At 52.7% G+C, this 23,561-nt stretch overlaps 8 protein-coding genes across 8 annotated transcripts; 4 read left to right on the forward strand and 4 right to left on the reverse strand.

Annotated features, from left to right (window-relative positions):
- Positions 1-241: 241 nt before the first annotated feature.
- HMPREF1120_08730 (transcriptional regulatory protein AMDR) lies at positions 242-3,556 on the forward strand. Its single transcript, XM_009162999.1, has 3 exons — positions 242-598; positions 736-1,432; positions 1,578-3,556. The coding sequence occupies exons 1-3, from the start codon at positions 414-416 to the stop codon at positions 3,216-3,218; spliced, it is 2,523 nt and encodes an 840-aa protein (XP_009161247.1). The 5' UTR covers positions 242-413; the 3' UTR covers positions 3,219-3,556.
- Positions 3,380-6,202, reverse strand: HMPREF1120_08731 (uncharacterized protein; the record flags this gene model as incomplete). Its single annotated transcript, XM_009163000.1, has 6 exons — positions 3,380-4,532; positions 4,680-5,018; positions 5,079-5,199; positions 5,262-5,896; positions 5,974-6,044; positions 6,128-6,202. The coding sequence occupies 6 exons, from the start codon at positions 6,200-6,202 to the stop codon at positions 3,380-3,382; spliced, it is 2,394 nt and encodes a 797-aa protein (XP_009161248.1).
- A 1,038-nt stretch (positions 6,203-7,240) lies between these two features.
- HMPREF1120_08732 (uncharacterized protein) lies at positions 7,241-9,963 on the forward strand. The gene has a single exon (XM_009163001.1). It carries the CDS (start codon positions 7,459-7,461, stop codon positions 8,014-8,016), a length of 558 nt encoding a protein of 185 aa, XP_009161249.1. The 5' UTR covers positions 7,241-7,458; the 3' UTR covers positions 8,017-9,963.
- HMPREF1120_08733 (uncharacterized protein) lies at positions 7,242-12,776 on the reverse strand. Its single transcript, XM_009163002.1, has 3 exons — positions 11,511-12,776; positions 9,017-11,423; positions 7,242-8,963 (listed from the first exon to the last, which is right to left on the reverse strand). The coding sequence occupies exons 1-2, from the start codon at positions 12,549-12,551 to the stop codon at positions 10,056-10,058; spliced, it is 2,409 nt and encodes an 802-aa protein (XP_009161250.1). The 5' UTR covers positions 12,552-12,776; the 3' UTR covers positions 7,242-8,963; positions 9,017-10,055.
- A 154-nt stretch (positions 12,777-12,930) lies between these two features.
- Positions 12,931-15,376, forward strand: HMPREF1120_08734 (uncharacterized protein). Its single transcript, XM_009163003.1, has one exon. The coding sequence runs from the start codon at positions 12,960-12,962 to the stop codon at positions 13,833-13,835; it is 876 nt and encodes a 291-aa protein (XP_009161251.1). The 5' UTR covers positions 12,931-12,959; the 3' UTR covers positions 13,836-15,376.
- HMPREF1120_08735 (uncharacterized protein) lies at positions 13,658-15,489 on the reverse strand. The gene has a single exon (XM_009163004.1). It carries the CDS (start codon positions 15,026-15,028, stop codon positions 14,000-14,002), a length of 1,029 nt encoding a protein of 342 aa, XP_009161252.1. The 5' UTR covers positions 15,029-15,489; the 3' UTR covers positions 13,658-13,999.
- A 130-nt stretch (positions 15,490-15,619) lies between these two features.
- HMPREF1120_08736 (uncharacterized protein) lies at positions 15,620-19,606 on the forward strand. Its single transcript, XM_009163005.1, has 4 exons — positions 15,620-15,979; positions 16,034-16,815; positions 16,865-17,281; positions 17,328-19,606. The coding sequence occupies exon 4, from the start codon at positions 17,771-17,773 to the stop codon at positions 19,124-19,126; it is 1,356 nt and encodes a 451-aa protein (XP_009161253.1). The 5' UTR covers positions 15,620-15,979; positions 16,034-16,815; positions 16,865-17,281; positions 17,328-17,770; the 3' UTR covers positions 19,127-19,606.
- HMPREF1120_08737 (propionyl-CoA carboxylase beta chain) lies at positions 17,825-23,480 on the reverse strand. The gene is made up of 6 exons (XM_009163006.1): positions 22,655-23,480; positions 22,451-22,545; positions 22,134-22,328; positions 21,456-22,077; positions 21,005-21,377; positions 17,825-20,907 (listed from the first exon to the last, which is right to left on the reverse strand). The coding sequence occupies exons 1-6, from the start codon at positions 23,070-23,072 to the stop codon at positions 20,838-20,840; spliced, it is 1,773 nt and encodes a 590-aa protein (XP_009161254.1). The 5' UTR covers positions 23,073-23,480; the 3' UTR covers positions 17,825-20,837.
- Positions 23,481-23,561: the final 81 nt, after the last annotated feature.

Here is a 23,561-nt window from a genome sequence, read left to right on the forward strand (position 1 = left end):
CGATTTGTCGAAAGGCCCCATATTGATCCATACAGATCCACAGCCTCGCGCGTGGGTACGTCTGGTCCGTCTTTCTTGGCTGTGTGCTGACTATCGTTTTCGGTTGTCGGTTATGCACTCAGACCCACAAGGCTCTGTCTCCAAGGAGGAACGTGGCACAACGGACTCCAGAAAGCCTGGCTTCTGGTATAGTATATAGGTAGCCGCGGTTATCCAACATTCTAGCATTGCGTCTTCTCGTGTTATAGCTGGTTTCGAGGCCCTCGTTCCACACCCTCGGCTTTCTTTGCGGAACTTGCACCGCGCATTACCAAGTATACACAGCCGTTTTGGGCCAGTCGCCGCACACACCATCCAGAATTCGGGGTTCGCCGTTAGTCGCAACCACGCCGCGATGCGCCGTCCTCATTATTATGGACGGTAAGAATGGAGGTACTAGCACTATTCCTGAACGGAAAATAAAAAAGCGTGCTGGTCGAGCATGTGCCTCTTGTCGAGCCCGCAAGGTCCGTTGCGATGTGGTACGTAGTGGGACCCCCTGTACCAACTGCCGGTTGGATTCGCTGGAGTGTGTTGTGCCGAAGAGTCGGCGCCACAAGTACGTATTTACTATTGCATTGTGCAGATGCCACGTTTTACACATCTCGTGGACCAGACCAAACGGCTTCCGCAAGGCTCTCTCCTAAATTTAGACTTGTTGGACTGACGTAGATCGATCTGATCGGACTGTAACAGGGTTGCCAAAGCCACAAAGTCGAACAGCGCGCAGCTGAGCTCCAGTGCTGCTGCTGCTACTTCCAGGACAGAAAGTGTCATTGTTCAGTCTCCGGCACCGGATATTCGTTTTGCAAAGAGCATCCCACAGACAGACCGGGCTGACAGCTCGCACGAATATCGCCTCGAGCATGATTCCGAAGGCTTTCCGATCCAGGTGGCCGACGGAGCCGCACCACAATTGCACCTTTCAGGAACAGCGCCGGACAATATTGCTCGCAATTCGTCCATAGAAGTCCCGCACGGCGGCTGTGAGCGACTCAGCCACGCGGCCAGGACTCCTTCCAGTCTACCGTGCTTCATCAAACCACTGCCTGAAGACTTGGACGATGCGGACATCCGTTATCTTCACGACAAGAATGCCTTTGAACTTCCTAGTCAGCCCTTCATCCGAGATTGTCTCGTGGGACACCTCGAATTTGCCCATCCACTGCTGCCTCTGCTGGACAAGAGTCAGATATTGTCAATAATAAACGGGCCACTTGGCGGTGATGGAATCGACGATCGCGAGACAGGACAGTATGCGCAGCCGCTGAGCTTTCTCCTGTTCCATGCTGTATTATGTTCAGGGGTTGCTTTCGTCGAGACGGAGCGCATTGTTGCTGAAGGGTTCGAGTCCAAACAAGCCGCGCGTCGTGCATTTTTCAACCGAGCCAAGGTGAGTTACCGCGATCACCCGTCTCAATCTCTCTTATTCGGTCAGGCCATCGACTTGATGAGGACTCAACCTCTTCATACGCAGCATCACTTCGGTAGAGGTGATATCTCAAGCACTGGGAACCATACTGACTGGAAAGCTTCAGGTCCTCTTCGACTGTAATGCGGAGCAAGACAGATTTGCGGCAGTGCAAGCCTCGGTCTTGTTGAGCACGTGGTACCCGGGAAAGAAAGAAAAGAAGGATTCATGGTACTGGCTGGGAACCGCGGTATCCCTTGCGTACTCAATCGGACTGCACATGGACCCGGACGATGGCCGGTTTGAACCTCGAGAGCAGTATCTGCGGCGTCGTTTGTGGTGGTCGGTTTTCGTGCGCGAAAATAAGATCGCCCTCGCATTGGGCCGCCCGGCTCGCATAAACTACTATAACGTCAATATGCTCACACCTCAGGACTTTGAAGACGACGTTGTCAATACAGTGGATGAACTGGACAACGAGCTCAACGGAAGGATTGTAGCTCCGCCTCCAACAGCGCAGGAGACACATCGTGTCTCGCGTTTTCAAGGAGGGGCTGTGCCAGATGACCATTCAATGCAGGATACATTAGCCAGGCTGTGTATTGAACACGTCAAGCTCTGTGTGTGCATAGCTGATCTTGTCGCAACCATCTTTAACTGTCGCCAGCAAGTCGAGAGCGGCGAATGCGATGATCCTGATGGACGGCCGCTTCCATCCCCTTCCGCTCAGCTCAAAGAGTGCGCGCAGAACTTCGCCAGGTGGTACCATGCATTGCCGCCGGACCTTCGATACGTGGCACATGACACAAGCGCTCGATCCAGCAATGACCATTCCAACGAGGAACAAGACGTAATGTCCCAGCAGCAGTGTTGCAACCAAGAAGGCCATAGGAGCTTGATTGTCCATAAAGCGACAGTCCATGTCAGCTATTATGTGGCGATCAGCGCCCTTTACCGCCTCAAAGCTCTCTCGCCCAACTCAACTTGGCGTGATGACAGAATGGGCGGCGGAGAGCCAAACGATATTCCGCAGCGCATACTTCGGGATGCTGCCTGGGAGCTCACCCGTGTCAACCAAGGCCTCTGTGACGCTGGGCTAATACCATACCTGTCAACCTCTGCTGTCGGCAGCGTGGTGGCTGCTGTTGTGATACATCTCCTAGATGTCAAAGCGCCAAATCCCTCAGTCCGGCGCGCTGCTGTGGAGGGCATCCAACAATGTCAACGATTTCTGCTCATCTTGCAAGAGGCCTATGGCACCGCCGCAGATGCGATCGAATATCTGAGGGAAGCCAATAAGGAGGAAGGTGTTGAAATGTCCGCTTCTGAAGGAAACGGAGTCCGCGATCGTCAGTATGGGCGACCGGAGACAACGGTAGCAGGCTCGAATCACCCGGTTTTCCAGGAACAGCATCTTGCCGGAACACAATCCACCGCCCACTGGCACGAGTTTGACCATGGGAAGCACCGACACTCGCGTCGACAATCGCTTATTTCTGAAGCCTCCCACCATACCTTACGGCACAAACCGCACCCTGAAGGAGGATCGGTAACACTAAGTACCGAGGCGAGGGAGGATATTCAATTTTCCTCTTTCCTGCCCATACCACCAATCCCAGAGTTCGACGAGATGTATTGGCAATCTTATGTAGAAGGGACGCCGAATTTTGACCTTTTCGCTGGCTTCAACTTACCTCAGTTCGACCTGGGCGAATCACCCAACGACTCTGGCGGCTTTAACATTGGTGACATCCTTTCAGAATATTGAATCTGGCTCAAAGAGTCCTGTACCTGGTATATGCCATCGAAGGCCTCCGCCGCATTGAGATGCCACTGGCTGACAGAGGAGCAAAGTATGACATGAATTTTGCTTGGGCGGGCACCCCAGTTGTATTACATCTCTTTTATCGCATCCAAGGATATCCGAGATCACAGCTTAAAAACGCAGCCCATGACGTCGCCAAACTCGTTGGCATTCATTTTCTCCGATCCAGCTCGTTTCCGATTGACGGCCACAAGCGTCTTGAATGCCTCAGACCATGGAACGCTGGCGCCATCACCGTCCTCGCTTTCTGGTGTGTCCATCACGGTAGGGTTGCACAAGTCTAGGTCATCCATACCGACGTGGAACATCTGGTTAAGCCGCGAGTCCGGTCTTGAGGGCGGGTTGCTACGTTCTCTCGCATAGGCTGAAATTCTATCGAAGCTGCCGTGAGACGATGAAGGCGTACTCCCGAAATATCCCTTGTTCAGACCGTGGTCGAAGGATTGGCTGTGAGAAGAGAAGAGCTCTCGGAGGATAGAACTAGGGGGGCTTTGCAACACTGCAGCGCCCTCATCCTGATGGTTGATGTGATCTGCTCCAGCCGTGACTCGATTTAGTGACGGCATATCACTGCTCCTCTTCTTGTATGTGTCGAATCCACCAGCGACTGTGGTTGTGGCATTGTCCCGTTGTACTATCGGGTCCCAATCACCGCCAAGTTGACCTGGCAGCGGGTCGTGACTGAGGCTCTCTCCTTCGCCTTTGTTGTAAAACCAGTTACTGTGGTCGGGCGAAGTAGCTTTATTTGCTCTTTCTGGGATACCTGACCTCTGCCGATACATCTCACCCGCGTGAGAGGAGGTATTTTGCCATGTTTGCGGAGGAGTATCCCTGTTGATAGTATTACTGTCGCTAGTCATGGCGTCGAGGAGCGGCCGCATGGTGTGCGCTATCTGTTCAGCTGGCCCTTGGACGGGCGAGATGTCAATGAAGAATCGATGTAAGAAACTGAGCCGGCCGTGGATGGAATCACGCAGAAGGTTGCCACCAGCTGCCCGTATTCTCTTGGTTAAGAGAACACTTGCGGCAAGTGCTGCTTGCTGGACTGCTAGAGAATGAATGGTATTGGAGACATGCTGACTATGGTACTCCGAGAGCACGTCCGTTAATCGCATCGCTTGAGTTAGCAAAATGCTGCCAAGTGCATTGGATAACTGCCTCAAATCTGTCTTATTCCTTCGGCGTTGCAGTTTCATCAACGACTCGCAAGATGTGTAAGGGCGGTATAGGAGGAGGATCACGGAGTGGTATTGCTGACTGTAGTACGGTATACAAGTGTTAGTGACTGCCACTCACGGGTTTTGAAGATTTCGCCGGACTGGTCGCTATAACGACTGATGGTTCATCCATCCTCGTTCCTGGCAGTCGAAGAATCTGCGTGTCGGAGGTGCTTTTGGTACTTACTGCAGAAGAAAGAAACTCGAAAGAGACGGCGTCTGTGTTTGATGTTCTTTCCAGCTCATTCCATCTGGAAGGTTATCATACCAATCTTTTAGCCGGCTCTGCATTTGATTCAGTAGAGGGAAAGGGTCCCCGGCGGGGAGACTAGGTAGGGACTGCAGTTGCTCCATTCCATCTTTGGCCATGCTCATGAGTTCCAGTTGCGCATTGTAGATCTGCGAAGCCAGGTCCTGCGCGACCATGGAAGAGTGGGGATTGCTAGACAAGCGACCAGAAGTTGCTAGATTCAGGGGCCGAGCACCGAATGGAGGATGGAGGCTTTGATGGAACAGAGACCACTGACTTCACACACAAAAAGGAATCAGCATGCCATTCTTCTGGTCCAACGATTGAATCAATTACCCGTGGATTAGGCTGGCCGCACGCACGACGATGCGGTGCACAATATGTGCATCGTCTGAAAGTTGTGTCTTGAAATCTGGATGGCAATCTTGGAGATCCGTAATGATTGCGAAAGCCGCGTCTGCGTCCATCATAAATACCTCAACCGGTGGAATATCGGAAACAATGGGGGAACCATCTCACCTAGCCAGAGTCTTGCGGTATGGCCTAGCCCACGTTCCCATTCGAGCAGTCCAAGAAGAATAGCAGATTGTGCATGTGTAATATTTCTCGTCTGCCGTGGTGGCAGGTTGTTCATTGCCAGTCTCAACTCCTTATGCAGTGTAGTGTCCCGGTTAGGAAGCAACAGCGACTGAACATCTTCCCGCCCGTGATCCGCTCTTTGAAGACCCATCGCAAGGACTGCAAGATGCAATTCTGGCGAGTAAAAGTCATCACATCTTTCTTGGAAGCTAGCAAGAAAAGCTGACTTATGCACAACGGGTATGCAAGCATTGAAGTAGTTCCAGAATTGATCCAGGAGATAGTCTCGCAAAGCCAGATCCAGGTTGGTGACCATGGAGAGGCAGGAATTTGTTAACCGTAGCGCGGCATCGGAGCAGGAGGCCTCGAAAAGGTCGAAGTCGACATCCAGGTCATTGCTTGTTCGGATGAGCGTTGGCCTGGATTCATTGTCTGGCCCATTCTTGCCGGAATCCTGGTGCTGAACGACAGGTGTGCCTGCTTCCAGAATATCCAAGAGCGGATCGGCTCGTGGTTCGTAATCGGGTGAAGCATAGGTGTCGTTGATTGTGAGAGTCTCTGCCTGCGAATACTTCCTGCAATATTATCAGCACGGCATCGCGACAGCCGCATCGAACGTGGTCCGGACACCCACTGGACCGGAGTTGCGAACCTTGCTGGCCGAGAGCGGAATCGGAGCTGCTGGCAATGAAGATATTTTTCGCTATTCGCTTGGTGGCAGACCTAGAAGATCACGATGACTTGTCAACATCCAAGCTACCAGGGACAGGAGGCCGAATGTTGGAGACTTGATACTATAAACTTACCCGTGATCGTCGGTGTGAGCGTAAAGAGGGCTTCTTCAAAGACAAACCATCACCGGTTGAATGCAGAGATGCCATCGGACCTCGACATCAAAAGTGAGACTTTAGGATCCTTCGATTTCAAAGGGTGTCGTTGGTTTTCATGAACCGAAGTTGTATGATTGAATGTGCTACAAGTTAGGACATGCACGATTCGTCCTGGGCCCAGATGCCTGGTTCAGCTTATCGACCATGCCACATCTTGATTCGGTGACCCGCTCACGACCACGAGCACCACCGGCTTAGCAATTAACACTCCAGGATTCCTGGATGGAGCGATATGGAGCCCCGTGGAGAGATGAACAGCCACCACCAGTTCCCTCCCTGGTTTCTGACAGCCCGGTCGCCGGAGTGGAATCTTGGCCCAAATTCAGAGATCCGGAGGGAACCGAGAGGGGGATTTAGGACCCCAGACAAGTATCGTATGGTCCGGTTGTGGTTGTGAAAGCATGTATCTTTCTCCCGCTCCTCCACTGTGCTCTGGCCTCGTCCGGGTTTCGGACCACTCTTCCACTGACAACGTGAGTTGGAGCTACCAGTGGTGATGGAGCAAGGACATGATGGAAGAGCGAGTCATAAGAGGACAGTCATAAGACTGATGATGGTTGGCGGGCTCAGAGAGGACCCATCACCGGATTAACCGGGCAGTAGCCGAACTGTTGCCAGCAACGAGAGCGTTGCCTTGTGGCTCCCACTTGCATTGCCTTCGCCTGTTAGGGGCAGGCGCTGGACAGTCATTGGAAAGCACTAGGAGTCCAAGACGGAGATGAAACTTAACAAAGAAGCCATCTGGACGTTTGGTGAAGCTGAGGATAGAATCAGGTCGGAACATGCACTGACGCAGGTGCTTCAAGCGCAGGCAAACCGTAAGACTCGGAGCAGTTGCAACTTGAACACCGTCAGACAGCGAGTAGCACCTGCCTTGTTCGCTGTAAGGTATGTACAGTATCTACCTACCTACTAGTAAGGTACCTTAGGTAGGTACGATCGGAGTCGAGGATGTTGCTGTTTTAACGAAAAGTGAATTTAATTGTAGATCCAGGTTCTGCACACTGCAGTGCCACCATTCTGCACCAGAGGAATTTGACGTGAGTTTCATTCTGACACCAGCTGCTGCCATAGTTACCGTACATATGTCGGTGTTCGATTAGACTACTCGGATTCTGTACATACAGCTCTACCCGTTCCAGCTCAGTCTCAAGGAATGTCCGCTAGAAAGCTCCAGCATAAATGCGAACTGGGTGTCTGCCATAAACCCCTAACCCAGGGCACAGGCGGTTGTGCTAATCAACCAAATGAACGAATGTAGACCCCAATGTCGCTCCAGCTCTCCCATAGCTTTCTTGTTTTACATATGCAATCTCCCTCTAGGGCAAAGCACCCCTCGCAGAGGGCAACCAAAACAAAACACCAAAACACTTCGATGGGTATCACATGCAAAAAAGAGAAACAATACTCCATGTATTGTCAGCCAGTTTCTGGTCTCAAAAGGCAACACCAACACCAGGGCTTCTCAGCGGTCCTCCAATTTCTTTGATATGAACCTCGTCGGTTTGTTTGAGAATGTCTGCATAATCGGGTGGCACATACGGTACGCCACTCACGATTGGTTTGAGTCCGTTGGAGACACTTCGAGCAGTGCCATTGCGAATTTGGGACTCAGTAGGGGTAGCTACACTGACATCCGTCTGACTCTGGATCTCAAAAGTCAAGGCATCCGTCTCGAGAGTGCTGGCCATGGTGGACCCCGTCAAGGTTCGTTGGTGATGCGCAGCGCACAAGCTCAGTGGTTTGGGAGGTGCAGCCGAGAGCTGATAGAACTGAGCCCGCTTTCGACGACGCTCGGAAAATGAAGGAGCTGCGGTGGAGGCTGTCTTGGTGGTACTAATCGACGAGGATTGACGGTGGGAGAGCCAATGTGAAATCCGCTGTTGCGTCTGGTAGTCAGGATGGAAAAAGTTGGCCGTATCTTCTGTTTCCGTAGGCTTAGAAAGTTCTCTGCTTGGTCCCGATGCTACAATCGGGGCCGGCGCGTGCGTGTAGGGAGAGCCCACCGCCGATTGCATCGGTGATATGCCCGGCTGGTCGACCACTTTGGGGAACTCGAGCACAAGGCCGCCAACAGTCACCGATGTGATCGGTGGGCTGAACTCTTCCTCCATCGGTGTCAAGATGGCAACCGAGGGTTCGGAGCGTCCGGGAATGTGAGCAGTCGGTGGGAGGCCGGGGAGCGATGCCCACGACACCGGATGGGAATGCAAAGCATCGTATTCGGACGGCGGTCGAGACGTTGATATGACCGTGGATGTGGTATCAGGCCGTGTTTGAGATCGAGACCGTTGCCGCTGTTCGATCATGGACGCTGGTTTGACGCGAGTTGGCATCATCGACAACTTGTTGGAAAGGAGCTCCTCGGACTTGGTTCGCACCACCGCCCGGGGAGGCGGTTTGATCTCTCCCAGATCAGTAAAACTCAGTCTGTCAAACTCAGGAAGATCCGACAATCGGTTGTCCGCCATGTATATGCTGAGTTCCAAGGGGCGGAATTCCTGCCTCATCCTGCGAAAAGGTAGCTGTTCGTCTGCCGGCGGCCGAGGACTGGATATGACTGGTCTCGAGGGGACATGTCTCCCCATTGATAAACTAGATCTCAAAGAGTCCTTCCCCTGCGACACCCATCGCGATATTCTGGAAGGAGGAGGAAGGGTAGGCGTTGGTGGAAGGTTATCGAAGACAGTGAGCTTCATGGGAGGGACCAGATGTGGTTGTTGATACATGATCCGCATCTCTCGCTCGACACCTTGGTGATGTTAGTGGTACTGCCCACAAATAGGGTCTCCCCTCATCCCTTACCAGGCGCTGCAGATGCCCGCTTGTCCTCATCCTCCGGTTTTGACGACAGACAGTCGAATAGAACGAAGGTGCATGTTGGCTGAAGCGAGTCTTCTGGAACGGATTTGGCCTTCATGGTGGCAACAGAGCCTCCAACAGCTGTTCCGCAAGTCTCGCCACACTCATGTGTTTCCAAGAGCCCTTATCGATGTCGACGTCCACATGTATAACAGAAAGGGAGAGAGGCCAAAGTGTGGTTCAAGCTCTCGTCGTAGTATATGAACCAAAGCAGGAAGCGACGACTGGGAAACGGCAGCAGCAACCGGACACTTACATTGAACACATCCAACTACAGGTAGCTGGAGGGTCGGAAACATGAAACACACCTTGTGAGCTGATGGAATCACCTCTACGAATGCGCTTCCCGCGCTGTCGCTTGAGGTTGTGCTGTGGTTACAGGGACCCATGGCGGAGCCTCGACTTTTTCTTCTTACATGTGTTCGGCGCTTGTTGACGGTGTGTGGTGCCAGCTCAGCGAGATGAGCCTGATGTTCCTATGTTGCAAAGCATTCGGTTCGACTAGCTGGAAAGCTCTCCGTAAGCGCCGGAGCCAGATCCTGGACTGAGGGCCATCAACTGCAGGGTGCTCATGTTCATTCGCCAGAATCTAGTGGTGAAATGCCTGGTGTGTTGTGAGATGGCAGCGCTTAACAGGAGCACTAGCCCAATCAGACACGGCAGGCTGGTTTTCCTTCAACTCTATCAATCTTGAAAGGGGAATGCTAAGGAGGCCGATGTACTTTCAGCCTGTGTTTTAGAATCGAGGAAACAATGTCCTGAGATTGGTTTGCAACATCCAGCAGCTCACTCGCAGCAGAACGAGGCCGGTCATGGGTTGTCCTATCAAGATTAAGCAGCTACCCGATAGAGCAGCGGCACTTTATGTACACAATACACACACATTCGCAGATATTGGCCCGCTCGCTTTGCTGCTGGTGATTTCGCTCTCCCGCCCGGCATCGTCAACACCGCATCACAAGAAGAAAGTAAGAGTGTGAGCTCAGTATCTCTCCATAACTCGGCGGTCATCCTCCATCGGGTCGAGCATAGGCTCCATGTCTCTGTCTGGGCCAGCCAAGTATCTTTCCTCACGTTCAACTACTCGATATCTGGCTTGCTCGGGGGGCAGATATCTGTGACTCGGACCTCCTCTGCTCTCCATCAACACGCTTCTTTCACGAACAACAGGCCGACCAGTTGGGCGAACACTCTGCGCCCGTGTTATCATCTCCATCGGCTGAGCTTCCTCGTATCGTACTGCAGGCGGTCTTACACTGCCCATTCGCATAGGCTCACGGAAGTCAGATCGCTCGTCTGGGTACATCGTAGAGAGTGGCGCTCGATCCACTACCTGAACACTAGAGCTCCTTGGTAGTGGAGTTGGATCAAGATATTCCCGCGCGGCAGACCCAGGAGCAACCGAGCTGCGAGAAAATTCTGCAGGACGACGGTAGCTGACAGGCGGCGGAGGCATATCGGCGGGATAAGTTCGCTCTGGCGCAGCCTCTACAAAGACAGATCCTGCTCGCGCTGGGCGGTAATGTTCGTAGGTAGGGTCTGTCTCTGTCCTTGGAACTGGGATCGCCCGAGGAGGCACGGACGGTCTCTCTTGGATGATTTCGCGGAATCTTCTGCCATACTGATCGATCACAATTCTCTCCACTGGTGGTGGTGGCGGCATAGGCTCGGTGGCGTAGCGGTACGAAGGCTCTCCATCGTCATACATCTCACGGTACACAGGCGCCGGCGTACGTATGATCCGTACTTCGCGAGGAGACTGATCATATTCGTAAGGGACAAGTCGCGACGATGATGGTTCTCTGATGGCGGGGCTCCCGACCCTGGCGTAGGAGGTCGCTCTTGCACGTGTAGGAGTTTCGTAGTATGGATCAGCATATCCCTGAGCGCCCTCAAGTCGCAGGTTATGCATGCTAGCCACTCGGCGCAGGTCTGGCTCATCTCTAACGGACCTCATGCCGGCTCGTGAGACTGCTCGAGACTCGCTGAGTGGCATCAGTTGTTCCACCTGCCGCGGAAGTGGCCGAGAAGGAGAGTCCACATACCGTTCTCCAGGAGGCAGGTACCGGGCATCTTGCATTGGCTCGTCCTCGAGTGTGATCGGCTGCTCGGCGCCTCCCAAAGGTCGCAATCTCCCAGACCCAAGCGGCTGTACGTCGTGGAATGGTGGAGGCGACACTTGTTCTTCTTTGAGGAAAGCATCGGGCGAAACTTTGCCATTTCGTCGGGCCTTTTTCTCGTTACGCTTTTCGAGCTTCCTCCTCTTTTTCGGGTGCAGTGGTTGCTGGTCATCAGGACTTGGGGGAGATCCCTGCCGGCCGGTCCGCGGTGAACGTGGTTGACGGCCATTCTGTAAAAGAGGGGCACCCTTAGCTACAGCCAGAGGAGAAGCACGGGACGGTACTGGGGCAATGGGAGAGTTGATTTGGTTCCTTACAATCCGCATGTTGGCCTCTGAAGGTGAGCCGGGCCTCCTCAAACCGTCATCCAGTTCCGAGTATCTGCGCAGAGGCCGGGAGCGTGGATCTCTACTGTCTTGCACACCTTGATAAGGGTCAATCTTCGGTGTGGGGTATTGTGCCATTGCTTCTGGAGGAGAGTACTCCCCTTCTTCTCCCTCATCTTCATCCGGGTCGATGTTTGCAGGTTGGGCGAGGGTGGAAGGCTTCGCGGACGTTGCGGCATTGGATGCAAAGTTGGCATTGTTAGTAGTAGCCTGGACCTCAGTTGCTTGCGGTAACGGTGAGCCCATGACCGCACTCACAAGCGCTGGCCCAGGAGGCTCGTAAGCTTCACCCTCTTCGCCCTCTTCTGCAGAAGGACTCTGCGGCCCATTTTCAGGTGTAGAGTCTGGAGCCCTGCTAGAGTAGAAAGAATTTGCGTCAAACGAGTCGCTGGCGTCCGCATCCTCTTTTGATGAAGGAGATTTGGCAGCGTCCAGAACTTTGGAAAGCATGGCCGGAAGGTCGAAATCGGGCTTGGCCTCTGAAGGCGCAGGCTTCTTGCGAGCGTCTGATCTCTTTTGATCAAACTGGTCTCTTAGAGCCTTCTCAAGTCTCTGGCGCTTCAGCTGGATCTCAGCCCGAACTAAATCATCTGATTTTGTCAAAAGGACAGGGTCAAACTCAGAAACATTACTGGCAGGTTGGCTGGAAGAAGCAGCTAAAGGACCCCCTGCTCTAGCCTGCGTTTGTGTAGAGTCTTCTTCACGTCTCGACTGTGCAGCCCCAACACGATTTGGCGAAGCACTGGAAGGGAACGGAGGGGGTACGTTGGCGCGAGACTGGGACGCAGCCAAAGGTGTTTGAGAAGAAGAGACTCGAAGGGCATGGGCGGGCACTGTGAGTCGGGCATGCGTCCCCGAAAACACCTCGTCGCGTAACCTAAGAATCTTCTCATACTCCAAAGCTTTATTGTCCACAGGCTGCACAGCTGGGGGCACAGTGCCGTTCAGCAAAGGAGCAGCAGAAGCAGCCATTTCTGAAGGGTCGCGCTGAGCTGCGCGGAATTAGGTGAGGCTCGAATTACCTGCACAACAACATGGCGAGACTAATGGCACATGAAGTGAACAGGTAGAAAGACAGCCGTCAATTGTGATGCGTGAGTATGAGGATGCCGGCGTCCGGGGCAATGAACAGGATCAAGCAAAGAGATGCATTGAGAGAAAGGAGATCAACTCAATTTCATTTCAATTTGAGGCACTGACAGCGCAGGTCGCGATCCGGGAAATTTCTGGGTCCGGCAGCGACTGGCGCGCTGCGTCTACGCCAAGAGCTTCCGCACGTGATTGCTTTCACGTGACCGTCCATTGTTTTTGTCGGGACGCGGATCCATCTTTGACGTCGCTGGCACCATTTGCTCCATAAATGATGTCGTCGAGTCATCAATGTCCAGGCTATATAATAAGGCGGCTGTATCCCGTATCGTTCAAAGCATTGGGAACTGCTCGCATAGATACGATCGCTGCCAGTGGTTGACGTTAATCGACGGACCTGTCGCTTTCCGAAGTGCGGCCATCCGACTGACCTGTTCCTTCTCGTCAATGGGCTCCGTGGAGAGCTTGTCCCCGGACAAGCGAGCCGTTTTCTTCTTCGACATTGACAATTGTCTTTACGCCAAAAGCCGGAATGTCCACGACTACATGGAGAGGTTGATAAATGAGTACTTCGTTAAGCATCTCGACCTCAGTGCCGAAGACGCGGAGCGCCTCAGCCAACAGTATCACAAGGATTATGGCCTGGCCATAGAAGGGCTGGTGCGGCATCACAAGATCGACGCAATGGATTTCAACCGCAAAGTGGACGATGCATTGCCCCTGGACGAACTTCTCTCGCCGGATCCGGAGATCCGACAAATATTGGAAACGTTTGACAAGTCCAAGGTCAAGATGTGGTTGCTGACCAATGCTCACATCACGCATGGCCGGCGTGTGGTCAAACTGTTGGAAATTGAGGACCTTTTCGAGGGCATCACTTACTGCGACTACTCGGCGGAGCGACTGGTTCCCAAGCCACATCCAGAGATGTACGCGAAGGCCGAACGAGAAGCCGGGGCCACACAAGACACTGCTATATATTATGTGGACGATGCTTACTCGAACTGTCAAGCGGCGTATGCTCGAGGATGGGCTAACACGGTGCACCTGGTCGAACCGGGAGTCCCCGATCCTCCAGTGAAAGCGTGCAAATATCAAATCAGCCATCTCAGGGAGTTGCTCGGGCTTTTTCCCGAACTGCTCAAGAAGAAGGAAATCGCACCTTGAGATGATAAATCTAGACTCGGAATTGATAATACATACCGGACGAGAACCGAATAACCCCAATGCGACCGCTTGCCTCGCTCACAAAAGAAAGATATTGCTAAAACGCTATAATCAATACCAACATCAGAGGCTCATAAATCTCATGACATCATTGCAACACGTCTTCAAGCGACGGCCAGTTGTCGCCTTCGCCCGGAGAGGTCGCTAGGACAGAACTTCCAAGCGCCGGCATGTTTTCTGAAATGCCATTTTCGAACAAGGGCCTCGATGATCCAGGGACCTCCCGGAAAGTCCCCCTTGACGCCATCGATGGTAAAAGTCCTGTCCTGGCAGCCCAGGAACCAGGGCGCATCATCATATAGGTCTAGGTCCTTGGTAGCTAGACGCTCGGCACGTTTCCAGATCTTCATAAGGGCACGAGAATCGAGCACATACAGACTGACTATGGTAGCGATCTCGTCATGCAAGTGCTGGATGAGATCCGGAGCGAACGACTCGAGAATGTGGCGAAAGGTAGGGCCACGATATTCGGACGGCTTGGTTATGGCGAGGTAATTCTGGAAAATGGCCAGACCCTCGGTAAAGGATTCATGGCCTTTTGAGTTTTCCTCCACGGCTCCAGGTCGGCCTTGCAGTTTGTGGATCTGCGGGAATAGATAATGGTCCTCGACTCGATGATGTTGGTCAAGAGTTTTGCAGAGCTGTCGGTTGAAGAGGAGAAAATCGCTGGCTTCTTGTGTATTAGGCTGGACATACACGGCATGGTTCCAAGAAGCGTTCAAGGCTCGAATGATGGTATTGTGCATCTGCGCCATTTGCCGAGCGCACCAAAGAGCACTGTGGTTTTTCGGCACTGACGCCGGTACTGTCTCTGGGTGGATTGTGGTTATGAGCGGGTAGTGGTCATCAACGAAGCGAGACACGGTCTGGAAGCCCATGCACAGAATGGACGTGGCAGTGGTCGTTGCGGATGACTTGGAGGAGGCAGAAAGCGAAGAACCTTCGGATCGGACGGACCGCAGAGAATGGATTGGAGAACTGCGCTCCATGCTGGCTTGGTAGGCATGTCGTTCTGCTTCAGAGAGGTACAAGAGGTGCGAGTATCTCGTCTGCAGACCTGGTCTCGACTGCGGCCGTGCCGTTGGTAATGTGTTGGGTGCAGTAGGCTCCACGATGACCGGTACGGCTGTCATGCTTGGGGGTTTGCCTTTGATGGAGGAAATAAATTCTTATGCTCAGTGGCTGGCGTCTTCTCATTTCGAGGAACGTCCAGGCAATGGCAATAATGATATGCAGTTGAGAGAATCTGGGCGGATTTATGTAGATTGAGCTGATTCGGCACGGCCCCATGCCATGTTTGCCTTTACTGTTATCATTTTAACTCTCCAGGTCCACCGCCGGCCTCCATGTCCCCCAAGCTTGAAGCTACGGCGACCGGGTGCCAGCAGCATGGACCCTGCCTGTTTTCCCTCTGGAAACTGAACCTTCTAGTAGCCGTCTCAAAGCGAGCGAGGTACTGCCCACAAAAGTGCTCGTGGACAAGGCTAGCCGACGCCCCACGGCTGTGTCATTCAACCCATTGCCGGCCAAGGCGTCGCCAGAGGGCTAGGGTAGGCCTTGCAAAAGGACTAAAGCGTAATATGAAGGGTCCCTGCCGTGGATGTTGAGGGACACAGCTGAAAGACTGCCCCAGACGGACCCACAACTCAGCTTGCGAGACTTCTCGGCCTTGTCCGTAGTGGCCCACTTTGTACTACTCGACCCTATTACTGCACAGATCAAATCTGAATTCGGACCCCTTGCATCTAGCTTTCCGAAAGAAAATCACTAGATTCTGGTTTGGGCTTCAGGCTGCCAGGGACAAGCCTCTCTGTCGGCTTCAATGCAATCATGATGGAGGTAGGCTGGCCCTAGCTCTCGGATACGATGTTGACATGGACCAGACCACTCCCAACCCGAGCGGTAAGTGTCTTCTTCGTCTTCCTCAGGGGCCACCGATATTGTGTATCGATCGACATTCTGTTGGTCGCAGAGGACCCAGCGCGTTCGCAGCACCCTCATCACGGAAGGCTGAGGTCCCGTGTACTCTACACCATTTACGACCTATCCACGTGCTGCCGTTGCTACTGTACAGGTACCTAAATGCAAGTTGGCTCACGAATGCTGCTGCTGCTGCTGCTGCTGACAGTGAGTACTAGTAGGTAGTACTGTAGCTGCAGGCTGCCTTCTCAAACAGTCCAGTGCTCTACACAATCAAACAAAATAAACAAGATGGGGTTCCGCCATCATCCGAAGAGGTGACTCCGATCGACTTTCCAATCGAACGGGGGGTTCAACAGTCATTCTGATCATTGAGAGATGCAGTAGTAGGGTGAGATGGTGATGGTTCTGTTCATGCATGACTTGATCGATTGTCAACAGACCGGGAACGTCTCCCGTTGAACTTCCATCAACAACCTGTTTCAGATATCCGAAGCTTCTGCTTCTGTCCGTTTATCACTGTTGAGCAGGGGAAGCCTTGCCTCTCCGTGCGACTAGTGTCTCACACTGGTAGAACTACCTTATTCTGCCGGGATCGCTACAGTACAACATTGTACATGGCTACGTTGCGTGATCGAGGTCGTGTCACTTCGCCGCAGACTGGCTGAGTCTGACTGGCTGCTGCTGGACCGAAAGTCGCCTGTCACTGCCAGGAGAAGACAGGCTGAGATCGAAACCCGCATTTTCTAATATGGCCTGACGAGGATTCCCTGCGCTTGCTGTCGAAAATCGAACACTAAAAACAAGCGACTTGAGACGTGCGCGCGTATGCTGACAGGGCATGGCAAGCAGGGCGGGACATGGGGGCGCGCTCGGCCCTCAGCTGTCTGCAGTGCCAGTGCATATCATGATGCAGTTGGGAGCAGTCGGCCCCGTTTGTTTTGACATTCAAGTTTCCGCACAACAACACCGAGCGTGTACCACTAGTAGCTGTTATCGTGTATGCGAGCGACCAAATCCAGAAAAGGTCAATGCTGACACTCTTCCAGAGCCAGGGATCGACACTATGGAGCCATCATCATCAGCATCATGATCTCCCTGGACTGCAGTGCGCCGGAAGCTGTATCTAAAATGCCGTCTTAGTTAGCACTACGATTGCGTCCCCCATCTCGTTTCCCGGTCAATGTCACCCTGCAAGAATCGTGTTGCAGTTGGATGAGATTGAAGAGACACCTCCGAGATGAGATGCTCTCGTTAACAGCTTCGACGATGTGAGGCGGAGATTCTTGCAACTACAGGTGCAATTGCTCATCCAGAGATCCTTCCAGAAGACAGCTAATGAACCAGGATAAAACATGTAATGAATTCAGTTCTGACAAAGCGTCCTGCAGCAATAGATCCGCGTGGTTGCGAAAGTTGGAGTTCAATGGGAGTTCAATGCGTTTAATAAAAAGCTCTGTCAGACTGTGGGTTGACTTACGCAATCAAGGAGATTCTCTAACTTGGACTAAGGTACCCCCAATTTGATTTCCTTCAAGGACTTCGCCCTGGCAGCGACCGTTTTGAGCAGCATTCCGACAACAATAGACCATACCTATCATTAACCCCTTGCTGGCCTAGATATTCTTTGAGCGCCTACCGTGACTGAGGTTCGTCATGCGAGCCATATTTTCCTTCTCTTGCGGACTAAGGTTGACACGGATCTCTTGAACTTGGAGGACTTCCTGAAACTCCTTCTTGAGAGCCCTGCCAATTTTAATGTTCAGATACGAAACAATACGGGAGATGCTTGGCAGATTCCATGCTGTATCAAAGCTACTTTCGGTCCCTTGCCAACAGGTTTACATTATGATCAGTCCCACCGAAGCGATCTACTTGACAACCCATAATTTTTGACTCTTACACACTTGACCGAACGCCCCTATTCAGTTGACGGCTTTTTTCCATTTCAACCAATGTATCATGATGGCGAGGCTTGCAGAAAAGTCGATACTATGTGCATTGTCTGGGGGAGACAGCTGGATTCCCACATAGCACAGTACGCAGACGAGCTGGCAGCACAGTATGGATTAACGGCTAGCACCTCGTTTCACTCGCAAGGCGCATTCAATCGTTGTTATGAAGTGAGAATAAAAGAAAAGCTCAATACAATCTTTCGGTTTCCAATTCTGGGCAAAGTTGCATTTCGCAAGGAAAAGGTCATCGACGAGGTAATCGTCATGAAGTATGTCTCGAAGCATACATCAATTCCTACACCACGGTTGATCAGAATCTCCGATTCTTCCTGGGGTCCCTGCATGGTCATGGAGCTCGTTGAAGGAAAGTTGCTGTCCGACTATCTCAAAGTCCCTAGAGAGTCGGGAAAAGTCGAGATACTGGATCCGAACATCGACCCCCAAACATTGACGCAGGCCTACCAGATCATGTCTAGGATATTGATTCAGCTGTCCCAATGCGAGTTCCCTAGCATAGGCGGGTTGTCTCGGGACCGGTTAGGCCATTGGTGCGTCACAAAACGACCAATGACTCTAAATGCGAACCAATTGGTTTCTCTTGCCAACTTCCCTCCCGCGGACCTACCGGCAGACACATTTGCAACAGCTACCGACTATTTCACGGCATTAGCCAAGAATCACCTAACTCATCTTCGAACACAGCGCAACGACGCAGTTGAAAGTGAGGCCGACTGTCAAAGGAAATACGTCGCGCGATACTTATTCCTGAGGATTGCAAAGAGTTTTTCCAAAGTTCACAACAAGGGCCCTTTCCGATTGATCTGCGATGACCTCCGTCCCTCGAACGTAATTGTGGATGAAAAAATGAGCCTCCGTTGCGTGATTGATTGGGAATTTTCCTATGCTGCTCCTGCCGAGTTTACATACTGTTCGCCATGGTGGCTTCTTTTGGCCCATCCAGATGACTGGGAAGATAGTCTGGACAGTTTTTTGGCTCAATATCTCCCTCGACACGAGACTTTTTTGCGGGCCTTGAAAGAGACCGAAGATGAGGAGATTCGGGGTGGAAGACTCTCCGAATCTCAACGTCTGTCTGATGAAATGGCACGATCGATGCAAAATGGAACCTTTTGGTTCTGTCTAGCAGCCACTTCGAGCTTTGCCTTCGACGACATTTACTGGCGCTTCATCGACTCCGAATATTTTGGGAAATTCACCTCCATCGAGGAGCGGATCGAGTTATTGAGCTTGGAGGAACGCAACTCTCGGGAGGAATTTGTCCGTATCAAATTGCAGCAGGCGGAAGTGAGAACATTGGACGAATATCGTACCCTTGATGACATCCTCGCGTCATGAGCGCATGCCAGAGAGTTCAAAGACATAACCGTTTTTTTTTGGCGTCTGGCATCGATCGGGTTGAGGTATCTGTCGAGTGGTCGGCGAGTGCCTACTATTGCTGCAGAAGGTCCTCATGTGTCAAGCAGTAGCAGTGCAACACAGTAACGTGAGCTGACGCGGCTGATTTTGCAGTACTTACTTGCAAAGACTATCTTTTGGCGGCCGACGAAAAAGCCTACCTCGCAGATATCTATCAATTTACAGTAGCGTTCGAATGGATGGGAGTATGGCCATCTGTCTTGAGATCGAGCATGGACGCAGCCTCGTGTTATGCGTAGTAAGTGCCTGGTAGGTACTGTGATGCTTTCGAATCGTCCCTCCGCGCTGGTTGTGTGGCATGTGCCAGTTTCTCCATGTTTATCCGCCAGTGTAGTGCCAGACTCCCTCTCCACGTCTACAACGTACTATGTTATACATAAGTCAAACCTTCATTCCGGCAACTTTCCAGCGTTCATCAGTGATTGACGTTGCGGTAGAACTAGCCCCTGCAGGGTGGCACGTCAAAAATGCCGCGCAAAGCCACTGGCACCCGCTGAGAAAGCCTAATTACTGCTGACATCTGCAGTGGCATCTAGAACACGTCTCTTTTATTCTCTTCTCCTCTCCGTCAGAAATGGCACAAAAAGTATCCTATTCAGTGGAAACATATCTTATGCAAAGTTCATGTCCCTGTCCCACCTTCAAAGCGTCTTGTTCCTTGATACGTTTCAGGAGGAAAAAGCACCACACACCACCTCATGTGTCAGAACTCCTGTCGCTTCTACTCCTAGTCCAGTCCGGGGTAATGACACTTACTGTCTCGTCTCCGCAATCCGTCGATCACTGCACTGGCAGAAAGTCGCGCATGGTCTGGGCGCCGCTCTGGACCCTCATGTCGGCAACCTGAACGACAAGAAAGAGCCTCGAACTGTGCGCGAATAGAATGCCCTTTTGAGAGCACAGAATTCGAATTCAATGAGCCTGCCTGCTCTCTGCATGCCCAGCTGCTGATTCGAGGAGGAAATGTCCGGCTGCCAGCCCCAGAGTCACATGAAGAAGGTAAAAAGTTCGGCTTGATTATGGTTTGCGTCGGCCGGGCCTTCAAGAATCCTCGGCCCCCGCCAGCACAATGTCAAACACTGGCCCGGATCATCCAAGATTGATTGATTGGGGAGTTGGTCTCGGACCTGGATAAGTGTCAGAGTGATGGTCATGCCCCCGGCGTATGTACGGCTGCTCAGCGGAGCACGTCCACTAGACAGAAATAAACCAAGAGGCGGCCTTCATGGTAGCGCATGTGACTAAGTGCGTGCTGCGGATGTCTTCTGTTCGGCGTTTCGAACAACTATGCCGTTTGCTTCTTGCCGGCTGAGGAGGCAATAGCAGGAAGGCACCGGAAAGAAGGCAAACGAGAAAGAAAAGGCGAAGAAAATCCAAAGGGAAGGAGAATATGGCAGGAGGATTGAGGTACGTCCACTCTTCTAGCTGGGGCGTATATAGCCTATATTCTTGCACTTGTAGCTCGGTGTTCCGAAGAATAACCCAGGTTGAAAGGCGCCTGGCACTCCTTTTTCAATTGGAGTAGGCTTTTTGAACTGGACCATTACCGCACTGGTCGAGACCGGTAGGGCTGCAGAAATGCTATAGTAGCAGCCGCCAGCATCTGCCTCAACAACAATTTGTGCTGGACCTAAGCAAACGTGGGATGGATCCGCCCTGCGGCTCGGTCGAGGATGCGTTGTGGCAGCACATTGGAATAACTAAAGATTGGGTAAACCCGGATGTTATGTCAGTACATCCGTGTCCCAATGGCAGTAAGAAGAGAGGGTGGAGGGTGGATGGTGGCTTCAAACGTACACATGGATTGTCCACTCGGCAACAACCCTCCGGGTATGGGCCGGGTCGATGATCTCCTCGACGCCGAACGAATTGGCCGTGCGGATGGGGTTCATCAAGCGGCGATACTCATCCTCAAGCTGGTTGTACAGCTCCTGTTTCTTACCCTCGGCCTCGGCCTGCTTCAGCTGCCACCTGTGGCCAACCTCGATGCCGCCATCGAGCGGCAGACTGCCCCATTCGCCACTGGGCCAGGCCACGCGCATCATAGGATCGCGACACGCAACCATCACGCCGCCGGCAACGCCGTACACACGACGAGTCAGGACGTTGAATAGCGGAACCGTCGTCGACAGATATGCCTTTGCAAGCTCGACGCCCCAACGCATGGTTGCTGTTTTGAGCAGGGTAGTTAGTTAGACAGCCGCCCAAAAGTGCAAAAGGAGATAGAGAAAGTACTCGGCGAGCATACCTGTTTTCTCAGCCACAGTTCCAATAGCATAGCCAGGCACATCGACAAACTGGATGATTGGGAGATTCATGACATCGCACAATTTCAGATGACGGGTGATCTTTTGGGCTCCCGCACTGTCGATGGCGCCCGCGTTGACTTCACAGTTCAGAGAAATAATGCCCACAGGGCGTCCGCCGAGTCTGGCGAGTCCGACGATGGCCGTCCGTCCCCAGAGAGCGCCAATCTCGAACCACGAGCCGGCGTCACAGACGATCCGGATAATGGCCTTGGCGTCATACATGCGCGTCTTCTTCCGAGGGATGATTGTTCTTAGCTCCTCGTTGACTCTGGAGATCGGGTCGCTGCTGTCAATGACGGGCGGGAGCTTCGACTGCCCACAATCTGGCAGGTACGAGAGCACTGTTCTGATCTGCTCGAAGCACTCTGCTTCGTTGGCTGCCAGGTTGTCGATTGTACCGTTGGTGCAATGAATGCCAGGACCGCCGAGGTCGCGTAGGCTCAGTCCTTCTTCAAAGGTCGCCAGTTCTACCACTTGCGGCCCGGCGTTGAACAGACTTCCTATATCGCCCGCCATCACTGAGAAATGACAAGACACGGCACGAGCTGCACCGATACCGATCTGCGAGTCAGTTAGCCCATCGTATTACGGCAAGTGAGTTGACGTCGAAAACTTACTGCTGGGCCGAGGACCGCCGCCAGGTTGGGAATGCCCATGTTGAGGCCTTTGATGGCTTCAATGAAGCCCGGCACGCCGGGGACATATGACCACCCCATTTTCTTGATGCTGGTGACAGAGCCACCTCCGGAAGATCCGTCAGTGAGCTTGATGATGGGCAGTTTTAAGGCCACGGCAAGCTTCTCCGTGTATACCTTGAGGTGGATGCATGTCAGCCTGACCCCATGATGCTTACAGTCCGCCAGTGGCCAAGGTAGACAGAACAAGGGCTGCGGAAATTTTCCAAGCATCATGGTGCTGCGAAGTCATAACTTACTGTCTTTTCCGAAATGGCCCCATCGGCATGTCCAGCTCGAATTGAGTAGTCGTCAGCAGTCAAGATGATTTTCCGGCCTCCCAATAGCCCAAACCCTGGAGATTCAATCACGTCAGTGTATGCTCGGTTATAGTTCTTCCCAGATGGGCAGTGGGCGAGTTCATTGCCAAAGACCGCTGAGAGATATCTAGGATCGCCACCCACCTTGGAGGTTGTTGGTCGGCGTAAATGACACTGGTTCCTCGTCCCTCGGACCAGTCTGCTTCCACTCGACGAACCCGGTGGCACTGCCGATTTCCTTGAACGAGTCCTCGTCCAGAAGCTGGTCAAACCGTTCCCGGACCCATAGTTTCCCGTCTCGTTTCTGCCTGATATATCCTCTGTTGTTGAGATCGGGCGTATGTGCAATGGTACGTAGCTTCTGCAGATTCCCCAGCACATCTGAATAATCGGCTGGTGGGCCAGCAGCTTTTGAGGTCTTTGAACGACGCCCTTTCCGCCCTGTGTTGCCTGACTCGTCCTGACTTCCGGCAACATGCCCGGCAACTTGTGACAGGCGTTCTGCCGCCGTTGAGGTTGGGCCTTCTGCAGCTGCAGCAGACGCCGGCTTGTTGGAAGCCATCGCGCAACAAGTCGAACTCCAGAGGCGATTTGATGAAACTGGCAAGGACTTCAAAGTAGAAAGAGGTCACGAATCAGTATCACGTGCGCCCCAACTCACAGCAACCAGGTCGAGAGAGCATTCTGGTCGAATGTTCAGTGTAATGATGGCTGCAAGTGAAAGCGCCGGCTACTGTTGTGGGAAGCGGTGGTCTCCACGGGGTGAGACCTTGGTTAGATAGCCTCGGATAATGAAACACCACAACCACGGAATTGCCGAACGTTTAGCTGACTGCTCGGTAACAACCTAGGTATGCTAGACACGGTCTTTCTTCACCTCATGATGTGTCGCATCTCAACGTGCAGACTTGTAAACATACCTGGACCGTTCAAGCATGCATCGTGTGTTGTACCAGAGTGGTGCTCGACATGACGGCAAGCCACGCCCTTGAGGCCTGGGTCTGAGACCGTGCTGTACTACTGCTACGGTGGTGCATATCACTCCCTGGTT

Source organism: Exophiala dermatitidis (assembly GCF_000230625.1).
Source record: "Exophiala dermatitidis NIH/UT8656 unplaced genomic scaffold supercont1.7, whole genome shotgun sequence".
Lineage (NCBI taxonomy): Eukaryota > Fungi > Ascomycota > Eurotiomycetes > Chaetothyriales > Herpotrichiellaceae > Exophiala > Exophiala dermatitidis.